The sequence below is a fragment of the Pristiophorus japonicus genome, chromosome 2 (assembly GCF_044704955.1).
Source record: "Pristiophorus japonicus isolate sPriJap1 chromosome 2, sPriJap1.hap1, whole genome shotgun sequence".
NCBI lineage: Eukaryota > Metazoa > Chordata > Chondrichthyes > Pristiophoridae > Pristiophorus > Pristiophorus japonicus.
In genome coordinates, this window is record NC_091978.1 from 16,384,462 (window position 1) to 16,406,586 (window position 22,125).

The 22,125-nt window shown below is 47.7% G+C and overlaps 1 protein-coding gene across 3 annotated transcripts in view; it reads right to left on the reverse strand.

The window, feature by feature from the left end:
* The window catches only part of LOC139236054 (dedicator of cytokinesis protein 2-like), a 1,544,097-nt gene that overhangs the window by 37,206 nt on the left and 1,484,766 nt on the right, over window positions 1–22,125 (reverse strand). For all 3 annotated transcript variants that reach the window (XM_070866795.1, XM_070866794.1, XM_070866796.1), the window contains 2 exons: window positions 6,612–6,753; window positions 2,120–2,201 (listed from right to left, as the gene is read on the reverse strand). In XM_070866795.1, coding sequence (XP_070722896.1) covers window positions 2,120–2,201; window positions 6,612–6,753 — 224 coding nt within the window. The remainder of the gene's footprint in view (window positions 1–2,119; window positions 2,202–6,611; window positions 6,754–22,125) is intronic.

The window sequence follows — 22,125 nt, forward strand, 5'->3', positions numbered from 1 at the left end:
CACCCCTGTCCCATTCCCAAGAGCTTTGGAGGGGGGGTGGTTTCAGTTGAAATATTCCCTCCAGTTATCGGCTGCAACACTGGCTTTTACTGGGATATAACGGCGTGAGGGCTGGCCACATCCCCAATGGCCACTGTGACGATTGGTTGTCGGGCCTATTGTAGTGTGCCCATGTCGGGTTGCTTGGTCAGAAGTCTCGGGCGCGCGGCGGCCCCAAACCGCCTTTAATGGGATCGCTGGAGGCCACCAAAACAAGTAAAAAAAAGTTTTTTTTCCCGTCCGACCCAACGCGACAACCGTGGCGGGGGGGGGGGGGGGGGGGGGGGGTGGTGTTGTCAGCGCCCGGAGAGCTCGTGCCCGGTACCCGCCCGTACTCCCGCAGCCTTCCGCCACCGGTGGGCGCCGCGGGGAACGGACGGGCTGGAAATTGGGTTGCAGCCCGTTTGGGCCGATAATGTCGCACGGGGGCGCGGATGTTATCGCCAGGCTCTGCACAATTCCAGAGGGCACGAACTTGCGGTTTGGCGCTCCGGGAGGGAAGTGGAGAGCTCAAGCGCCACCACTTCCCTTGGAACATTAAAGGGAGCGAGAGGGGCGATAGCGGCAGAGCGCGGAGCAATGTTTCGTGCAGTGCTGCCCGGATTCACAGGCTCCTACCCTCCCTTAAAGTGAAGGGGCAATGCTGAGGTGATTGGAAGTAGGCCGCGAATGGTGGCCGATGACACTTGTGATCCATGACGATCAGCCCCTAACAGACTGCAGGGCTGATCAATTGCGGCATTGGAAAAATTCAAAAAGCAGCGCAGTGGGGCAGTTGAAATGATCTTTTTCGGATCTACCTGACCACCACTGCCTTTAAGTATTGCTCCCCAAGCGGCCGGCCGAGGTAACCATGCCTCCTGCAGCTGCCGTTGTTAACACCCGGCGATGCTGCAGGGGGCGGGAGTGAATATCACATCCGGGGCGGTAACGGGATGCTGCGCACCGGATGATGTCACGATTTATGAGACATAGGAGAGCGAGGCGGTAAAGTGTAGCGCCGGCACTAAACCGCGTGGAAGTTCACGGGAGCCGGTGATTTCGCCACGACCAGTCGGTAAGCCGTTAGCACCCGTTATCGCCCCAGAGGCGCAAATGAGAGGCGCAAAGGAGGCCAATTTCTCCCCCCCTGGTGTGTTGGGCTGACACCGGGAGCACCGTTACCATTTTGTTTTATAAGTTTCCATTTTCTCCTTTTTTTTGCGGTTCTCTTTTTATCAGAACGTTTCCCTTAAAAATAAAAGGGGTCGTGTTTAAAACATAGAAAATAGGTGCAGGAGTAGGCCATTCGGCCCTTCGAGCCTGCACCGCCATTCAATCAGTTCTTGGCGGAACATGCAACTTCAGTACCCCATTCCTGCTTTCTCGCCATACCCCTTGATCCCCCTAGTAGTAAGGACTACATCTAACTCCTTTTTGAATATATTTAGTGAATTGGCCCCAACAACTTTCTGTGGTAGAGAATTCCACAGGTTCACCACTCTCTGGGTGAAGAAGTTTCTCCTCATCTCGGTCCTAAATGGCTTACCCCTTATCCTTAGACTGTGACCCCTGGTTCTGGACTTCCCCAACATTGGGAACATTCTTCCTGCATCTAACCTGTCTAAACCTGTCAGAATTTTAAACGTTTCTATGACTTTCAGTCGATATTGATGACACGGGCAACCTCAGAGTCTTCTTGTCGGTCTTTAGACACCGGCGCAAAGACCTTGCTCCACTTTCTATATTGGTTCCGGGATATTGCCCATTCCAGGAGGTTACATGGCTGCATAAGGAGGGGGGCACTGAGGGAGGGGGCCGGGGGGGGGGCAGCGGTTTGTAGGATGCGTCTAGTCATGATGCTCCAGTTGGTTGTTCCCTGGCCATCAGACGTTTGTCTACGACACTGTCCTTTGGATGGATTTCCGTCCTGAGATGCCTGAGATTGAATTCCCAGGATGTGGGCGTCGCTGGCAAGGCTGGCATTTATTGCCCATCCCTTGAGAAGGTGTTGGTGAGCCGCCTTCTTGAACCGCTGCAGTACATGAGCTGAGGGTGCTCCCATAGTGATTAACGCGTCAGCCGCAGCCGAGAAACTTACTCCACAATCTGTTCCGGAACATTCTTGTTGTGAAATTGCACTTGTTCGGCCTGGACCGGCTGCACGATGAAACACTGAACGACTGTGGGTTGCAGTAAAGGAAGGGAACCACAAGGGGGCAACATTGTCTTGGGTACACCGAAGGAAATGGGGGTGGGGTTGGGAAAAAGACAAGTCAAAAGAGTGAGGATTCCCCCGCCGCCCCCCCACCGTTAGGAAGAGGCTATCGGGCCGGCACAGCTCCGGTATCTGAGGTATATTCAAGGTATGTTCAGGTTTCAGCCGTAGCACAGTGGATAGCATACGCTCCTCTGAGGCAGAAGGCTGTGGGTTCAAGTCCTGCTCCAGGAACTTGAGCACATAAACCTAGGCTGACACTCTCGCTGGGACACAGCCCCGTGAGGGCTGGTCTATCGGTGCTGAGGGAGTGCTGCACTGTCGGAGGTGCCCTCCTTTCCAATGGGACCCTAAATTGCTCTCTCGGATGGATGGAAAAAAGCCACAGCACTATTTTGAAGAAGAGTAGGGGCCTATAACTCCAGTACAGTGTCAAGCCAGGTTTCACAAGTGCACAGGGTGCCCAGTAGATTTTAGGGGAACTTTTTAAGCTTAGTGTAAAGCCTCTGTTGTCCTGGCCAAAATTTATCTTTCGGATGAGACGTTAAACCAAGGCCCTGCCTGCCCTCTCAGCTGGATGTAAAAGATCCCATGATACCATTTCGAAGCAGAGCAGGGGAGATATCCCCGATGTCCTGGCCAATATTGCCTGGTCATTATCACATTGCTGTTTGTGGGAGTTTGCTGTGAGCAAGTTGGCTGCCGCATTTCCTACATTACAACAGTGACTGCACTCCAAAAGTACTTCATTAGCTGTAAAGTGCTTTGGTCGCTTTGGACAGCAGTGACGACACTCCACAAAGTTGGCTGTAAAGCACTTTGGGGCATCCTGAGGTTGTCAATTGCACTGTATAAATGCCAGACCAACATCCCCAACATCGAAGCACTGACCGCACTCGATCAGCTCCGCTGGGCGGGTCACATTGTTCGCATGCCTGACACAAGACTCCCAAAGCAAGCGCTCTACTCGGAACTACTTCACGGAAAATGAGCCAAAGGTGGGCAGAGGAAACGTTTCAAGGACACCCTCAAAGCCTCCCTGATAAATTGCAACATCCCCATTGACACCTGGGAGTCCCTGGCCAAAGACCGCCCTAAGTGGAGGAAGAACATCTGGGAGGGCGCTGAGCACCTCGAGTCTCGTCGCCGAGAGCATGCAGAAAACAAGCACAGGCAGCGGAAGGAGCGTGCGGCAAACCAGACTCCCCACCCACCCTTTCCTTCAACCACTGTCTGTCCCACCTGTGACAGGGACTGTAATTCCTGTATTAGACTGTTCAGTCACCTGAGAACTCAATTTTAGAGTGGAAGCAAGTCTTCCTCGATTCCGAGAGACTGCCTTTTCTCTCTCTATCTATATCATACGAGCAGTTTGGAGACTGGGAGCCCCATACTAAGCTCCTGTCTGTTGAAATCCTTCTTCTCGTAGTGTAGGCAATATGTTTACAAAGAGCCCCTAAAATCTACTGAATGCCCTGTGCACTTGTGAAATCTGGCTTGAAATTGAAAAAAGAAAGACCTGGATTTATATAGCGCCTTTTACGACCACCGGACGACGCAAAAATGATTTACAGCCAATGAAATACTTTTTAGAGAGTAGTCAATGTTGTAGTGTAGGAAACGCGGCAGCCAATTTACGCACAGCAAGCTCCCACAAACAGTAATTTGATAATGAATCAGATAATCTCTTTTTAGTGATGTTGGTTGAGGGATAAATATTGGCCAGGACATCGGGGAGAGCTCGCCAGTTCTTCTTTGAAATAGTGCCACCTGAGAGAGCATACGGGGCCTCGTTTAATGTCTAATCCGAAAGACAACACCTCCGACAGTGCAGCACTCCCTCAGCACTGCACTGGGAGAGTCAGCTTAGATTTATTGCTCAAATACGCTGTGCTGGAGTTATACTTCTTGACTGGTGTGCGTTGGCCTTTGCGGGGGAGTCTTGCACCAGCTGGCTTCAGTGCGTTAACAGTCGGAGCAGAACCAGAGGACACGACCCGCGCTTGAAGAGGGCTTAAATTCAAAACTAATCTTCGGAACCAATATTTCAATGAACGAGTGGTCAATCTGTGAAACAGGCTCCTGAGGGAGACAATGGAAGTCTTTCAAAGCAGTTATTATCGAGTGATTCAATTGCAAATTAGATAGATTTCTTTCAGAAATTAACATTTTGAGACAATATTTAATCATTTGGGACATGACTTGTGGTGAGTGTAGTGTGCTTGGGAGGAACAGGGGACTATGGACCTGTGGTTCCTAAAGCTCTCCACCACTGGAGGTTTCCCTCTCCTCATGTCTGGGTCTGTTGTAGATTCATTGGTTAGAGATTGATTGCTGTGATTTGCCAACAACTCCATTATCGTTGATGTTATCTATATAAAGGTGTAAATTAGGCGACAATGTTTCCAGTGGCGGAAGGGTCGGGAGTCAAAGGACACAGATTCAATGTGACTGGCAAAAGTACCAGAAGCGGCATTAGAAAACATTTTTTACGCAGCGAGTTGTGATCTGGAACACGCTGCCTAAAAGGGCAGTGGAAGCAGATTCAACAGCAACCTTCAAAAGGAAATTGGATGAATACCTAAAGGGAAAACATTTTCAGGGCTGCGTGGAAAAAGCAGGGAGGGGAGTGGGACTAATTGGATAGCTCTTTCAGAGAGCCGGCACAGGCACGATGGGCCGAATGGCCTCCTTCTCTGCTGTATCAATGTATGATTCTATAAGGACTTCCAGAAAGGGTATTTGATTATTGGCAAACATGAGATCGCACGGAATTGAGGGTTGCCTTCTGACTGGGGTTGGAAATTGGTTGGGAGGTAGGAAACAGAGAGTGGAGATAAAGGGTAGGTACTCAGGTTGGCGGTATATGACGAGTGGTATTTCTCAGGGACCTACTCTGAGGCCCCCCGACCTGCGAGAGAACACCTCGGGTCGGGCCATAAAAGAGCTGGAGCATTCCACTACAACTTCTAGTGCAAGCTGACACAAATGGGTGACATCATCAGGACCCAGGTCACTGTTTGGAGCATGGGCAGGAGCATCATAAGAACATAAGAACACAAGAAATAGGAGCAGGAGTAGGCCATACGGCCCCTTGAACCTGCTCCGCCATTCAATAAGATCATGGCTGATCTGATCATGGACTCAGCTCCACTTCCCCACCCGCTCCCCATAACCCCTTATCCCCTTGTCGTTTAAGAAACTGTCTTATTATTCAATGTCCCAGCTTCCACAGCTGAGGCAGCAAATTCCACAGTTTTACAACCCTCTGAGAGAAGAAATTTCTCCTCATCTCTGTTTTAAATGGGCAGCCCCTTATTCTAAGATCTTGCCCCCTAGTTCTAGTCTCCCCCATCAGTGGAAACATCCTCTCTGCATCCACCTTGTCAAGCCCCCTCATAATCTTATACGTTTTGATAAGATCACCTCTAATTCTTCTGAATTCAAATGAGTAGAGGCTCAACCCACATCAGCGGGGTCCTGGTAAAGCAGAGGAGCGGGAAGGTTGTGGCAAAGGTGCGGTGAGTGATCGAGGCGAAGGAGCGTTGAGGGATCGTAACTGAAATTTGGTGGGTGATCGTGGCGGTGGTTCAGCGAATGTTTGGTGCGGAGGTGCGGTGGGAGATTGTGGCAGAGGTGCGGCAAATAAGGGTTTGGGGCCCAGAGGAGGCGAGGGCCAGGGGCAGCACGGGCCAGCCCACACTGCGATATGTGCGCGCACTAGGTCCGTACAGCAGAGCAGGTCTCCAGTCATCCTGGTTAACCCTTGCCACTGGACCAAGACCTAGTTCTGTCAAGCCCGTGTGGTGGCTGGTGTGCAACGGTCACCCCATGTTAAAAAAATGCACGCACAGGCATCTTCCACCCCCTCAACTGGAGTTCAGGTCCTTCATTGAAACATCTGTGAACTCATGTGGAAGCAAGTCATCCTCGTTTGAGGGAACGCCTATGATGACTCTGAGGCCTCAATACTTCACAACTTTTATTAATGACTTGGATGAAGGAATAGTGAGTTGCATATCCAGGTTTTCAGATCACACTAAATTAGGAGGGACAGGAGGTTGAAAAAGGGACATAGACAGATTAAAGGAATGGGCAAAACTATGGCAGATGGAGTTTAACGTGGGCACGTGCGAGGTCATCCATTTTGGACCTTGTAAAGATAAATCGGAGTATTTTCTAAGTGTTGAGAAACTAGGAATTGTGGAGGAACAGAAGGATTTGGCAGTCCAAATTCCCCGATCATTGAAAGCTACTGGATTTCATTTTCCTGCATGTTATTGCAGAGAATGACACCCCGTCCTCCTCCCTCACCCACCTCCCGGGCCACTCTCTGTGCACATCTACTCATCTGCACGCTCGGCTGAAAGGATACACTGCCGGGGAGAGTTCTTGATCTCGTCTCCAGGGGGCGATGTTGTCTTCATCACCTCCGCGTTTGGGAAATGGGTCAGCAGCATCTGCTCGAAATCCTCCCGTCGTTCGTACTCCTTCCCCCGGTGAATGAAGACCTTGTTCTGAAAGGGAAGCAGACACACGGGTGTGGTTAGGTGGGGGTGAAGAGACCCAGGTCCTGGGGCGAGCCTCATCACTTGTGCGTGTGTCCGAGGAACCGCTGCGTTGCCGCTAACCCTGACTGGATAGAGTGCTGCTTTAAGCGAGATTTGCTGAAAGGATTTGTAAACAAGGATGAGAATTTTGAAATCGAGATGTTGCTCAACCGGGAGCTAATGCAGGTCAGCGAGCACATCCCCAGTATTAAAGCATTGACCACATTCGATCAGCTTCGCTGGGCAGGCCACATAGTTCGCATGCCAGACACGAGACTCCCTAAGCAATTGCTCTATGCGGAGCTCCTTCACGGCAAACGAGCCAAAGGTGGGCAGCGGAAACGTTATAAGGACACCCTCAAAGCCTCCCTGGTAAAGTGCGACATCACCACTGACACCTGGGAGACCCTGGCCGAAGACTGCCCTAGGTGAGAAGGTGCATCCGGGAAGGCGTTGAGCTCTTCGAATCTCAACGCCGCGAGAGTGAAGGGGTCAGGCGCAGGCAGCGGAAGGAGCATGCGACAAATCAGTCCCACCCCCCCCCCCCCCTTCCCCTGATGAATGTCTATCCCGCCTGTGACAGGGTCTGTGGCTCTTGTATTGGACTGTTCAACCACCAAAGGACTCACTTTAGGAGTGGAAGCAAGTCTTCATCGATTCCGAGGGACTGCCTATGATGATGATGACGATGGGTGAGCAGGACTTGGTGCGAGTTAGGACACAGGCAGCCAAGTTTTGGGTGACCTCAAGTTTATGTAGGGTAGCACATGGGAGGCCAGCCAGGAGTGCGTTGGAATAGTCAAGTCTAGAGGTAACAACGGCATGGATGAGGGCTTCAGCAGCAGATAAGCTGAGGCAGGGGAAGAGTCAGGCGATGTTACGGAGGTGGAAATAGGCGGTCTTAGTTATGCAATCGGATGTGTGGCTGGAAGCTCATTTCAGGGTCAAGTATGACACCTAGGCTGCGAACATCTGGTTCAGCCTCAGACAGATGCTAGGGAGAGGGATAGAGTCAGTGGCGAGGCACAATTTGTGGCAGGACCAAAGACAATGGCTTGCGTCTCCCCGATATTTAAGTGGTGAGGTGAGGCTAGGAATGGAAATTGTGCCTCGTGATGTGTGCAGATTGTTGATAGGTGAGGGATTGGTGCGTTGAGCATGTGTGCGAGGCTAGTGCTGCAGTTGGTAGGAGACGGTTTTTGAAGATGCATTCACTAACCTTCACCAGTGTTCTGAGGTCATGAAGCTTCTTTGGGCACTGGGGCCAGGTGGTGGGGGTGACGCTGCTGGCAGCGATGGCCTCGGTAATGTTCTTTCTGGGGGGGCCTCCTAGTCCCTGTGGGTAGAGGGTGTGTTTTGCAGTGTTGACCCCCCCCTGCACAAAGCTGGAGTGCTGCGTGCGAGACACTGGGTACCCCTTCCCTGGCTTCCTGAGCCATTTGTGTTTGTGCTGAAGCAGTTTGCGCATTGCTTTGAGGATTGGAAAGGAATTCAGCTGAATAATCACATTTGGGACTTCTTGTTAATGTTAAAAAAAAAATTGAAAGGCAGTAAGAGCTGAAAACGTATTTTTTGTCACTGCATTTTAACTTGTAATAGTTCTGAGTGCATGGCCCCTTTCATTCATAATCCTTTTAATTGCCCACAATTCCTTGCGAGTTCTACAGCCTCGCTCCCAGAGGCGGTGCGAAGGTAGAACGCCGTTTCCTGGCGGGGACTTGGCCTCGGAGGTCTCCACTACCGCCACCAGGAGGGCGTTACATAGAAGGTTAATGCAACGCCACCAATCTCTGGCCCCCCACTCACCCCTCCCCCCTCTCCCCCGCCCCACCCAGATGAATTTATTCTCCTTAGCTGTGCGGCTACTTTCAGTGGACGGTAACGCAATGGCTGCTTTTCTGGCTGAAACGGATTTCGAGCCTGTAGACCCATTAGTCTAACATCTGCAGTGGAGAAGTTATTGGAATCTATAATTAAGGTCAGTGTGACTGAGCACTTAGAGAAATATGAGCTGATTAGAAAGAGAAAAATATGGATTTGTAAAGGGTAGGTCATGTCTAACAAACCTAATTGAATTTTGAGGAAGCAATTAAAGTAGTAGGCAGGGGAATGTCTGCGGATGTAGTTTATACACACTTCCAGAAGGCACTTGATCAGGTTCCACACGAGAGACTTTCAGCTAAAATTAAAGCTCACGGAAGTGAAGGCAAATTATTGACCCAGTTAGGGGATTGCTTAGGCAGTAGAAGTCAGAGAGTAGGGATAACGGGGGAGAAATTTGCATGGTTTGCCCCAGTTTCGCCCCATGAGGCTTCCGCGGGCGACGTCAGCGCCAGTCTCGCAGATCGCGAACCGCGCCACACTCCGCTCGTGGGATGAAATTTAATGGGGAGGCGCACGCCGCCATTTGGTCCTCTCGGTCCGACTTACCGGTCCGGCTTTACGTTACTTTTTTTTCCCGCGGGATCCGTGCCACGATGGTTGCAGCCCGTTTCTGTACTGCATCCCCGGTGGTCAATGGAGACCCCTCGCCCCACTGCAGATCGCACAGCGTACCCTCCCCTGTAACGGAACGGGAGGGCCCTGTGCTCGCGTCAGCGCTACGTGGAGAGGCCGCGTAGCGCTGCAACATTCACAGCAGTACCGCCCTCAAGAGGACGTTGAGCGACCAACGTTGAGCTCCACTTCCTCTCGTGGGCGGTAACCCCAATTTCGCTGCCGGGGCGGGACTTCTGCACCGGGTGCAGAAAGTCCTACCTTGCCAAGATTACTAGCTCCAAATGGGGCTTTATGCAATTTTGCCCCAAATGGGTCTTTACTCGCCTTGGAAGGAAGTGACTTGTGATGTCCCACAAGGATCTGTGCTGGGGCCTCAATTATTGACCATATTTATTAACGCAATAGAGAGCCATATATCCAAGTATTTTTTTATTTGTTCCTGGGATGTGGGCGTCGCTGGCAAGGCCAGCATTTATTGCCCTTCCCTAATTGCCCTTGAGAAGGTGGTGGTGAGTCACCTTCTTGAACCGCTGCAGTCCGTGTGGTGATGATACTCCACAGTGCTGTTATGGAGGGAGGTCCAGGATTCTGACCCAGTAAGATGAAGGAATGGTGCTATACATCCAAGTTAGGATGGTGTGTGACTTGGAAGGGAACTTGGAGGTTAGACCGTGGATAACAAGGGACATTAAGGAGTGTTAAATCCAAGGAAGAGGCATATAAATTGGACAGAAAAAGCAGCAAACCTGAGGACTGGGAGAAATTTAGAATTCAGCAGAGGAGGACAAAGGGTTTAATTAGGAGGGGAAAAATAGAGTATAAGAGTAACTTGCAGGGAACATAAAAACTGACTGTAAAAGCTTCTATAGATATGTGAAGAGAAAAAGATTAGTGAAGACAAACGTAGGTCCTTTGCAGACAGAATCAGGTGAATTTATAATGGGGAACAAAGAAATGGCAGACCAAGTGAACAAATACTTTGGTTCTGTCTTCACTAAGGAAGACACAAATAACATTCCGCAAATACTAGGGTACCGAGGATCGAGCGAGAAGGAGGAACTGAAATAAATCCTTATTAGTCAGGAAATTGTGTTAGGGAAATTGATAGGATTGAAGGTCGCTAAATCCCCAGGTCCTGATAGTCTGCATCCCAGAGTACTTAAGGAAGTGGCCCTGGAAATAGTGGATGCATTGGTGGTCATTTTCCAACATTCTATAGACTCTGGATTAGTTCCTATGGATTGGAGGGTAGCTAATGTAAACCCACTTTTTAAAAAAAGGAGGGAGAGAGAAAACAAGGAATTATCGACCGGTTAGCCTGACATCGGTACTGGGAAAAATGTTGGAATCAATTATTAAAGATGTAATAGCAGCACATTTGGAAAACATTGACAGGATCGGTCCAAGTCAGCATGGATTTATGAAAGGGAAATCATGCATGACAAATCTTCTAGAATTTTTTGAGGATGTAACTAGTAGAGTGGACAAGGGAGTACTAGAGGATGTGGTGTATTTGAACTTTCAAAAGGCTTTTGACAAGGTCCCACACAAGAGATTAGTGTGCAAAATTAAAGCACATGGCATTGGGGGTAATGTATTGACGTGGATAGAGAACTGGTTGGCAGACAGGAAGCAAAGAGTAGGAATAAACGGGTCCTTTTCAGAATGGTAGGCAGTGACTAGTGGGGTACCGCAAGGTTCAGTGTTGGGACCTCAGCTATTTACAATATACATTAATGATTTAGACAGAGGAATTGAATGTAATATCTCCAAGTTTGCAGATGACACTAAGCTGGGTGGCAGTGTGAGCTGTGAGGAGGATGCTAAGAGGCTGCAGGGTGACTTGGACAGGTGAGTGGGCAAATTCATGGCAGCTGCAGTATAATGTAGATAAATGTGAGGTTATCCAGTTTGGTGGCCAAAACAGGAAGGCAGAATATTATCTGAATGGTGACAGATTAGGAAAAGGGGAGGTGCAGCGAGACCTGGGTGTCATGGTACATCAGTCATTGAAAGTTGGCATGTAGGTACAGCAGGCGGTGAAGAAGGCAAATGGCATGTTGGCCTTCATAACGAGAGGATTTGATATTGGGACAGGAAGGTTTTACTGCGGTTGTACAGGGCCTTGGTGAAACCACACCTTGAGTATTGTGTGCAGTTTTGGTTTCCCAATCTGAGGAAGGACATTCTTGCTATTGAAGGAGTGCAGCGAAGGTTCACCAGACTGATTCCCGGGATGGCAGGACTGACATATGAAGAAAGACTGGATCGACTAGGCTTATACTCACTGGAATTTAGAAGAATGAGAGGGCATCTCACAGAAACATATAAAATTCTGACGGGATTGGACAGGTTAGATGCAGGAAGAATGTTCCCGATGTTGGGGAAGTTCAGGACCAGGGGTCACAGTCTAAGGATTTAGGACCGAGATGAGGAGAAACTTCTTCACTCAGAGAATTGTGAACCTGTGGAATTTTCTACCACAGAAAATTGTGAAGGCCAGTTCGTTAGATATATTCAAAAGGGAGTTAGATGTGGCCCTTATGGCTAAAGGGATCAAGGGGTAGGGAGAAAAAGCAGGAATGGGATACTGAAGTTGCATGATCAGCCATGATCATATTGAATGAATCTGCAAAGGAATATAAACAGGCTAAGTGAGTGGGCAAACATTTGGCAGATGGAGTATAATCTGGGAAAGTGTGAGGTTTTTAGCAGGAAAATAAAAAAGCAAATTATTGTTTAAATGGAGAGAAACTACAAAGTGCTGCAGTAGAGGGACCTGGGGGTCTTTGTGCATGAAACACAAAAAGTTAGTATGCAGGTACAGCAAGTGATCAGGAAGGCAAATGGAATGTTGGCCTTTATTGCAAGGGGGGCTAGAGTATAAAAGCAGAGAGGTCCTGCTACAACTGTACAGGGTATTGGTGAGGCCACACCTGGAGTACTGCGTACAGTTTTGGTCTCCTTATTTAAGGAAGGATATACTTGCATTGGAGGCTGTTCAAAAAAGGTTCACTCGGTTGATTCCAGAGATGAAGGGGTTGACGTATGAAGAACGGATGAACAGGTTGGGCCTATACTCATTGGAGTTTAGAAGAATGAGGTGATCTTATTGAAACATATAAAATACTGAGGGGGCCCGACAATGTAGATGCAGAGGGGATATTGCCATTCATGGGGGAATCTAGAACTAGGGGGCATAGTCTCAGAATAAGGGGTCGCCCATTTAGAACTGAGATGAGGAGGAATTTCTTCTATCAGAGGGTTGTACGTGGAATCGTCTGCCCCAGAGAGCTGTGGAGGCTGGGTCATTGAATAAATTTAAGGTAGAGATAGATTTCTGCGTGATAAGGGAATGAAGGGTTATGGGGAGTGAGCAGAGAAGTGGAGCTGAACCCAAGATCAGATCAGCCATGATCTTATTAAATGGCGGACCAGACTCGAGGGTCCTAATGGCCTACTCCTGCTCCTATTTGTTATGTTCTTACTCCGACGCACTCCTGGCTGGCCACCCACGTTCTACCCTATGTAAACTAGAGGTGATCCAAAACTCTGCTGCCCGTATCCTAACTCGCATCAAGTCCCGCTCACCCATTACCCCTGGGCTCGCTGACCTACATTGGCTCCCGGTTAAGCAACGCCTCGATTTCAAAATTCTCATCCTTATTTTCAAATCCCTCCAAGGCCTCACCCCTCCTATCGCTATAATCTCCTCCAGCCTTACAACCCCCCACCCCCCCACCCCGAGATGTCTGCGCTCATCTAATTCTGCCCTCTTGAGCATCCCTGATTATAATCGTTCCACCATCGGTGGCTGTGCCTTCTGTTGCCTTGGTCCCAAGCTCTGGAACTCCCCGGCTAAACCTCTCGACCTCTCTTTCCTCCTTCAAGACGCTCATTAAAACCTACCTCTTTGGCCAAGCTTTTGGTCACCTGCTCTAATTTCTCCTATGCGGCTCGGTATCAAATTTTTATCTCACAACATTCCTGTGAAGCGCCTTGGGACATTTCACTCCATTAAAGGTGCTATATAAATACAAGTTGTTGTTGTTTTCACGGCAGAATTAGGGTTCAATAGGCCGTGGTTAACTCGCGTCCTTTGATTTCTTTTCTCGGCTTCAAAGAAAACTTGCTGGTAAAACTCCTTGGATGCCTGTCATCAAACAGCTTTAGATTCCTTTATCTCTTAAGCATTTCACACGCATGCATCAACCTTTTCATTTGCCCAACAGCTTATTACGAGAGAGAGAAAAAAAAATCCCAGATCAGCTCCTTTTTCTTTTCAAACTCCTGGTTTTGAGTCGGGGGATTAATGCTTGGGGTTTTTGTGCATTCAGAAGGCTGATACTATCAGAAAAATATCATTACTCAAAGATAGCGCTTGAAAAATCCATTAACAAACTGATGTTTCATTTGAATTTAAATATACCTCTTCATTTTTCTTATTTCTAAAAGGACCTGAGATGCTTGTGTGACGACAGTCTCAATCCATCTCCAAGGCTCATTTATATTCCATCCGATCGGTGACTGCAGTTTCTTTGCTTTCTATTATCTTTTTCCCTTTACAATCTGTTTCCCATTTCCTCATTTCCCGCCCCCTTCGAACCTCATTCATTGAATAGAATCATAGAATAGTGCAGCACGGAAGGAGGCCATTCGGCCCATCGAGTCTGCGCCGGCTCTATCGAAGAGCGATCCAGTTAGTCCCACTGCCCCCGCTCGTTCCCCACATCCCAGCAATTTTTTCTCCTTGAAGTATTTATCCAATTCCGATTGTAAAGGCTACTGTTGAGTAAGCAGCCATCATCCTATCAGACAGTGCATTCCAAATCCTAACCACTCGTAGCGTAAAATAAAGTTTTCCCTCATGTCGTGTCTGGTTCTTTTGCTAATCACCTTAAATCTCTGCCCTCTTATCGACCCTTCGGCCACTGGAAACAGTTTTTTCTTTATTTCATCTATCTAAACCCTTCATGATTTTAAACACCTCCATCAAATCTCCTCTTGGTGTCAGCTGTGGCTCAGTGGGTAGCAGTCTCGCCTCTGAGTCAGAAGATTGTGAGCACCAAAATAATCCAGGCTGACACTCCGAGTGCAGTGCTGAGGGAGTGCTGCACTGTCGCCGTCTTTCAGATGAGACGTTAAACCGAGGCCCGTTCTGCTCTCTCAGATGGACATAAAAGATCCCATGGCACAATTTCGAAGAAGAGCAAGGGAGTTATCCCCATTGTCCTAGCCAATTTTTATCACTCAATCAACATCAGATTATCTAGTCATTATCACATTGCTGTGCGCAAATTGGCTGCCGCGTTTCCCACATTACAACAGTGACTACACTCCAAAAGTACTTCATTGATTGTAAAGCACTTTGAGACGTCCAGTGGTCGTGAAAGGCGCTATACAGATCCAAGTATTCCTTTTTTTTCTTTCTTAGCCTTCTCTGCTCTATGGAGAACAACCCCAGCTTTTCCAGTCTATCCACAAAACAGTTGACTATTCTCCATATGCAGGTCCAAAAAGTGAGTTTGAGCTGGTTATTTGCCGGAAAATGCTGGTGTTACCTGTTCTCACCAACACTCACAGGCAGATTTTCCAGTAGTTCACATACACTTGTCTTTGAAGCCGGCAGGATAAGCTGATCAGGCTGTTCAAAAAGCATAAGAGATCCTTGGCGACATAGAGTACTAAAGTGTAGAAGTTAAGTTCAACCGTTATAAATCACTGGATAGGCCTCAGCTGGAGTATTGTGTCCAATTCTGGGCATCACACTTTTAGGAAGGATGTCAAGGCCTCAGTAAGGGTTCAGAGGAGGTACCAGGGATGAGGGACTTCAGTTATGGAGAGACTTGGAGGAGCGGAGATTGTTCTCCTGAGAGCAGATAAGGTTAAATGGAGATTTAATACAGGTGTTCAAAATGATCAGGGGTGTTGACAAAGCAGATGGGGAGAAACTGTATCCTTTGGCAGGAGGATCGGTAACCGGAGAACACAGATTTAAGATAATTGCCAAAAAAGCCAGGGCGGAGATGAGGAAGAATGGTTGTCCTCAGCGAGTTGTTGTGATCTGGAACGCGCTGCCTGAAAGGGCGGTGGGAGCAGATTCAACAGTAACTTTCAAAAGGTAATTGGATAAATACTTGAAGGGGATAAATGTGTAGGGCTATGGGGAAAGGACAGGGGCGGGGGGGGGGGGGGGAGGGGACTAATTGAATAGCTCTTTCAGTGAGCCGGCACAGACGATGGGCCGAATGGTCACATTCTGTGCCATTTGATTCTATAATTCTAGCCACCAGATGACAATCAACGGTCGTAATCCTGACTGTTTTTTGTTGCCCAGAAGACAATAAGAAAGACTTGGATTTATATAGCGCCTTTCATGACCACCAGGCACCTCAAAGCACTTTACAGCCCATGAGGTGCTTTTGGAACGTAGTCATTGTTGTAATGTGGGAAACGCAGCAACCAATTTGTGCACAGCTAGCTCCCACAAACAGCAATGTGATAATGAGCAGGCAATCTGTTTTTTTGATATGTTGATTGAGGGATAAATATTGGCCAGGAAACCAGGGCTAATTCCCCTGTTCTTATTCGAAATAGTGCTACGGGATCATTTTCATCCACTTGAGAGAGCAGACAGGACTTTGGTTTAATGTTTCATCTGAAAGACGACACCTCCAACAGTGCAGTGCTCCCTCAGCACTGCACTGGAGTGTCAGCCTAGATTTTTGTGCTCAAGTTGGATCTGAACCCACAACTTTATGACTCCAAGGCAAGTGTGCTACCCACTGAGCCACAGCTGACATTCTATAAAGGTACTATGTAAATGTAGTTGTTTCCAATGATGATGGTATCGATTAGCATTGGCCAATTCAGAAGCTGCTTCAGCTTGACATGCACAATTGGCCCTGATTTTTATTGGCGACATTCTTTGATTGGCAGATGTAAAGCCACCTCGCTCCGCCCAGCAGTGCCGCCTGCCCCAGAACTCCTCCCTAGGGAATGGTAGCATACTGGTTATGTTACTGGACGAGTAATCCAGAGACTTGGACGAATGATCTGGAGTTCAAATCCCACCATGGCAGCTGGGTTTACATTCAGTTCATTAAATAAATCTGGAATGAAAAGCTAGCATCAGCAATGGTGACCATGAAACTATCGTTTTGTGATTAAAAACCCATCTGGTTCACTAATGTCCTTGAGGGAAGGAAATCTGCTGTCCTTACCCGGTCTGGCTTTTACGTGACTCCAGACCCAGAGCAATGTGGTTGACTCTTAAACGCCTTCTGAGAATGGCCTCGCTAGTCACTTAGTTGTTCAAGGGTCAATTAGGGATGGACAATAAATGCTGGCCTTGCCAGCGACGCCCACATCCGAGAACTAATGTTAAAAAAAATTGACAGGAGCACTTAAGTGGAACTTTGTGAGGCCACAGAAGATACAAACCTGGTATCAGTGAAAAAGAAATGTGACCATGAAGCTATCGGATTAGCCTAAAAACTCCAACTGCTAATGCCTGTTAGGGAAGAAAACCTCCTGCCCTTACTAGGTATGGCCTACATGTGACCCCAGTCCCACACCAGCATAGTTGATTCCCAAGTGCCCTCTGAAGTGGACAAGCTAGCCACTCAGTTGTAGAAAATCAGGGCAACTAGGAATGGGCAATAAATGCTGGCCTTGTGAGCGATGCCTCACACCCAGGTAATGAATAAAGAATAAAGGCATACGGGGAAGATCGACTAAAAAAAGAATGGATTTTGTTACGTCAAGCGCTCGTTTTCTGATCTTAGAAATTCTTGTGTGTTATATGCCCTTGACAGTTATGGGGTGCAGGATTATCAAAGCATATAATTAATAATGGGGAACAGATATTTTATATCGGTCTTCATGGTAGAAGACATTAAAAGCATCCCAATAATAGATAATTAAGGGGCTATAGGGAGGGAGGAACTTAATACAATCACTATCACTAAAGAAGTAGTACTTGGTAAAATAATGGAACTAAAGGCGGGCAAGCCCCCTGGACCTGATGGCTTGCATCCGAGAGTCCTAAAAGAAGTAGCTGTAGAGATAGTGGATGCAATGGTTGCAATCTACCAAAAAAATCCGATTCTGGGGAGGTCCCAGTGGATTGGAAAATCGCAAATGCAACGCCCCTGTTTAAAAATGGAAGCAGACAGAAAGCAGGAAACTATAGACCAGTTAGCCTAACATCTGTCGTTGGTAAAATGCTGGAGTCCATTATTAAGGAAGCAGTAGCAGGACATTTGGAAAAGCATAATTCAATCAAACAGAGTCAGCATGGTTTTATGAAGGGTAAATCATGTTTGACAAATTTACTGGAGTTCTTTGGGGATGTAACGAGAGGGTGGATAACGGTGAACCAGTGGAGGTGGTGTATTTGGATTTCCAGAAGGCATTCGATAAGGTGCCACATAAAAGGTTACTGCACAAGATAAAATTTAATGGGGTTGGGAGTAATATATTAGCATGGATAGAGGATTGGCTAACTAACAGAAAACAGAGAGTGGGGATAAATGGGTCATTTTCCGGTTGGTGAACAGTAACTAGTGGGGTGCTGCAGGGATCGGTGCTGGGGCCTCAACTATTTACAATCTATATTAATGACTTGGATCAAAGGACCGAGTGTAATGTAGCCAAGTTTGCTGATGATACAAAGATGGGTAGGAAAGCAAATTGTGAGGAGCACACAAAAAATACGCGAAGGGATATAGACAGGCTAGGTGAATGGGCAAAAATTTGGCAGATGGAGTATAATGTGGGAAAATGTGAAAGAGGTTATCCACTTTGGCAGAAATAACAGAAAAGCAAATTATAATTTAAATGGAGAAACATTACAAAGTGCTTCAATACAGAGGGACCTGGGGGTCTTTGTGCATGAAACACAAAAAGTTAGTATGCAGGTACAGCAAGTGATCAGGAAGGCAAATGGAATGTTGGCCTTTATTGCAAGGGGGATAGAGTATAAAAGCAGAGAAGTCCTGCTACAACTCTACAGGGTATTGGTGAGGTAACACCTGAGTACTGCGTACAGTTTTGGTCTCCTTATTTAAGAAAGGATATTCTTGCATTGGAGGCTGTTCAGAGAAAGTTCACTAGGTTGATTCCAGAGATGAGGGGGTTGACTTATGAAGATAGGTTGAGTAGGTTGGGCCTATACTCATTGGAGTTCAGAAGAATGAGAGGTGATCTTATCGAAATGTATAAGATTATGAGGGGGCTCGATAAGTTGGATGCAGAGAGGATATTTCCACTCATAGGGGAAACTAAAACTAGGGGACATAGTCTCAGAATAAGGAGCCACCCATTTAAAACTGAGATGAGGAGGAATTTCTTCTCTCGGCGGGTTGTAAATCTGTGGAATTCTCTGCCCCGAGAGCTGTGGAGGCTGGGTCATTGAATATATTTAAGGTGGAGATAGAAAGTTTTTGAGCGATAAGGGAGTAAAGGGATATGGGGAGCGGGCAGGGAAATGGAGCCGAGTCCATGATCAGATCAGCCATGATCTTATTAAATGGTGGAGCAGGCTCGAGGGGTCAAATGACCCATCATGATTGTGCCCATCTTTTTGCAACAGCAATCCAAAACAAAGCCCACTGCGGAGATCACTCCCCAGAGCCCTGTAGCTTGCTCTGCTTCAACCATTCCCAGTCTCATAGCATCCCAAACTTCAAAGATTTCCGCATAAAGCAATTTATTTTTACTTATTTCTTCATGCTTCTAGTTAAATTCATAACCTCTCATTGCAGACTCCCCAATCAAGACAAATATTGTTTCCCTATTCACTCCATCAAAACACTTTACAATTTAAAAACTTCAGAAAATCTCCTCTTAGACTCTCTGCTCCAGTGGAAATAGCCTTAGTATCACTCATAATTGTCATAAGTCGCATTTATATAATGCCTTTTACAACCCCAGGATGTCTCAAAGCACTTTACAGCAAATTAAGTACTCCTGAAGCGTAATCATTGCTGTAATGTAGGAAATGCGACAGTCAATTTGCGCACAGTAAGGTTCCACAATCAGCAATGTGATAATGACCAGATAATCTGTTTTGGTGATATTGATTGAGTGAGAAATATTGGCCAGGACACCAGGGATAACGCCCCTGCTCATCTTCGAAATAGTGCAATGGGATCTTTTAAGTCCACTCGAGAGACCAGACGGAGGTCTAGGTTTATCGTCTCATCCGAAAGACAGCACCTCCGAGACCCTCAGCACTGACACTGGAGTGGCAGCCTAAATGTTCATGCTCAAATATCTGGGGTGGGTCTTGAGCCCACAACCTTCAGACTCACAGGCAAGAGTGCTATCTACTGAGCCACACCTGACACTTAACCCCGGTATCACCCTGGTGAATCTTATGTTCTCTATGGTTGTAATGTCCTTTCTATAGTGGGACACCCATAAACGGCACATGGGACAGTAACTGTGGCCGAACCAATCATTTGAGTAAATTCCATTCCTTCTTCACTGTCGTACTCTATTCTGCTATTTATGAAATTCAAAATACTGTTGGACTTTTTTATGGCTATATATTCTTGAATTCATGCTTCCAGGGAATTCTGTATTAAATCCCCGATCTCTCTGTTCATCCACACCTTCCATGAAGTGAATCCTCCCATTCCTTGTTTTTTCCTCCCAAAATGTATCACCTCACCTTCATTTACATCAAACTGCACCAGACACCCATCTGCCCATTCTTCGAACCTGTCTGCCTTATTCCTGAAGTCTTTCTCCGTCCTCCTCACGCTTTGCCAAACTCCCAACATCTCCGTCATCAGCAAATTTCAGCATTGTGTTTCCTGTACCCAAGTCCCAATCATTCACAATGTACCGAGGACAAAAGGGGGCCTAGCACTGACCACTGGAGTACATCACTTCCAGCCCTACTCCAATCTCTCCTGATGGCTACAAGAGCAGGTCAGAGGCTGGGTATCCTGTGGCGAGTGTCTCACCTCCTGAACCCCCAAAGCCTTTCCACCATCTACAAGGCACAAGTCAGGAGTATGATGGAATACGCTTCACGTGCCTGGATGAGTGCAGCTCCAACAACACTCAAGAAGCTCGACACCATCCAGGACACAGCAGCCCGCTTGATTGGCACCCCATCCACCACCTTAAACATTCACTCCCTCCACCACCGGCGCACCGTGGCTGCAGTGTGTACCATCTACAAGATGCACTGCAGCAACTCGCCAAGGCTTCTTCAGCAGCACCTCGCAAACCCACAATCTCTACTGCCTAGAAGGACAAGGGCAGCAGCAGATGCATGGGAACACCATCACCTCCAAATTCTCTCCAAGTCACACACCATCCTGACTTGGAAATATGTCGCCGTTCCTTCATTGTCGCCGGGTCACAATCCTTGACCTCCTTCCCTAACAGCACTGTGGGAGTACCTTCACCACACGGACTGCAGCGGTTCAGGAAGGCGGCTCACCACCACCTTCTCAAGGGCATTTAGGGATGGGCAATAAATGCCGGCTTTGCCAGCGACACCCACATCACATGAACCAATAAAAAAAAGCATTTACCTTAACTCTGTTTCCTGCCCATCACCCAATGTTCTATCCATCCTGCTACATTTCCCCTTACACCATACACCCAAAGCCTTCTATCAAGCGTCTTGGGAGATTCTAAAATGTATCTAACTTTTGTGCCAATTTCTTTTTATAAGACTGCAATTACTGCTAAAAGATATGAGTGTTACTGCTCATCAGAGTTTGTACGGCTCAGCTAAGCTAACTGCTGCATCCTAATATCGCGAAGCAATGTCACGGGTCAAGCTGAGATAACAGCTACAAAACTGGACTTGCAAAGACAGCGCAAAAGACACCCTTTAGATTAAATATAGGATATTCACATGAAGAATGAATGTTCAAAACTCTTGCATCAGCTACAGGTGCCACGCTATGATTGGATAAGCAAAGTTTGTTGTAATGGGCACAGAGGAATATAAGGAGACTGTTTAACCTGAGATACACAGATGTCGAGCAAACACACTTGCAGTGGTAGATACGTGCTGGCCAGCTGAGCCTAACATCATCATCATAGGCAGTCCCTTGGAGTCGAGGATGACTTACTTCCACACTAGGAATGAGTTCTCGGGTGACTGAAGAGTCCAATGCGGGACCTACAGTCTCTGTCACAGGTGGGGCAGACGGTGGTTGAAGGAACAGGTGCGTGGGGTGTCTGGATTGCCGCGCGCTCCTTCCACTGTCGACGCTTGGCTTCAGCACGCTCTCGGCGAAGAGACTCAAGGTGTTCAGCGCCTTCCCGGATGCTTTTCCTCCACTTTGGGCGGCCTTGGGCCAGGGATTCCCAGGTGTCAGTGGGGATTTTAAATTTTTTCAAGGAGGCTTTAAGGATGTCCTTGAAACGTTTCCTCTACCCATCTGGGGCTTGCTTGCCGTGTTGGAGCTCCGAGTAGAGCGCTTGTTTTGGGAGTCTCGTGTTAGGCATGCGGACAATGTGGCCCGCCCAATGGAGCTGATCGAGCGTGGTCAATGCCTCGATGCTGGGGATGTTGGCCTGAGCGAGGACACTGACGTTGGTGCGCCTGTCCTGCCAATGGATTTGCAGGATCTTGCGGAAGCAGCGTTGGTGGTACTTCCCCAGTTTTTGAGGTGTCTGCCTCAACTCCACTTCCCTGTCCGCTCCCCATAACCCTTCACTCCCCTATAGTTCAAAAATCTGTCTATCTCCACCTTAAATATATTCAATGACCCAGCCTCCACAGCCCTCTGGGACAGAGAATTCCAAACAGTCACAACCCTCTGAGTGAAGAAATTCCTCCTCATCTCTGCCTTAAATGGCTGA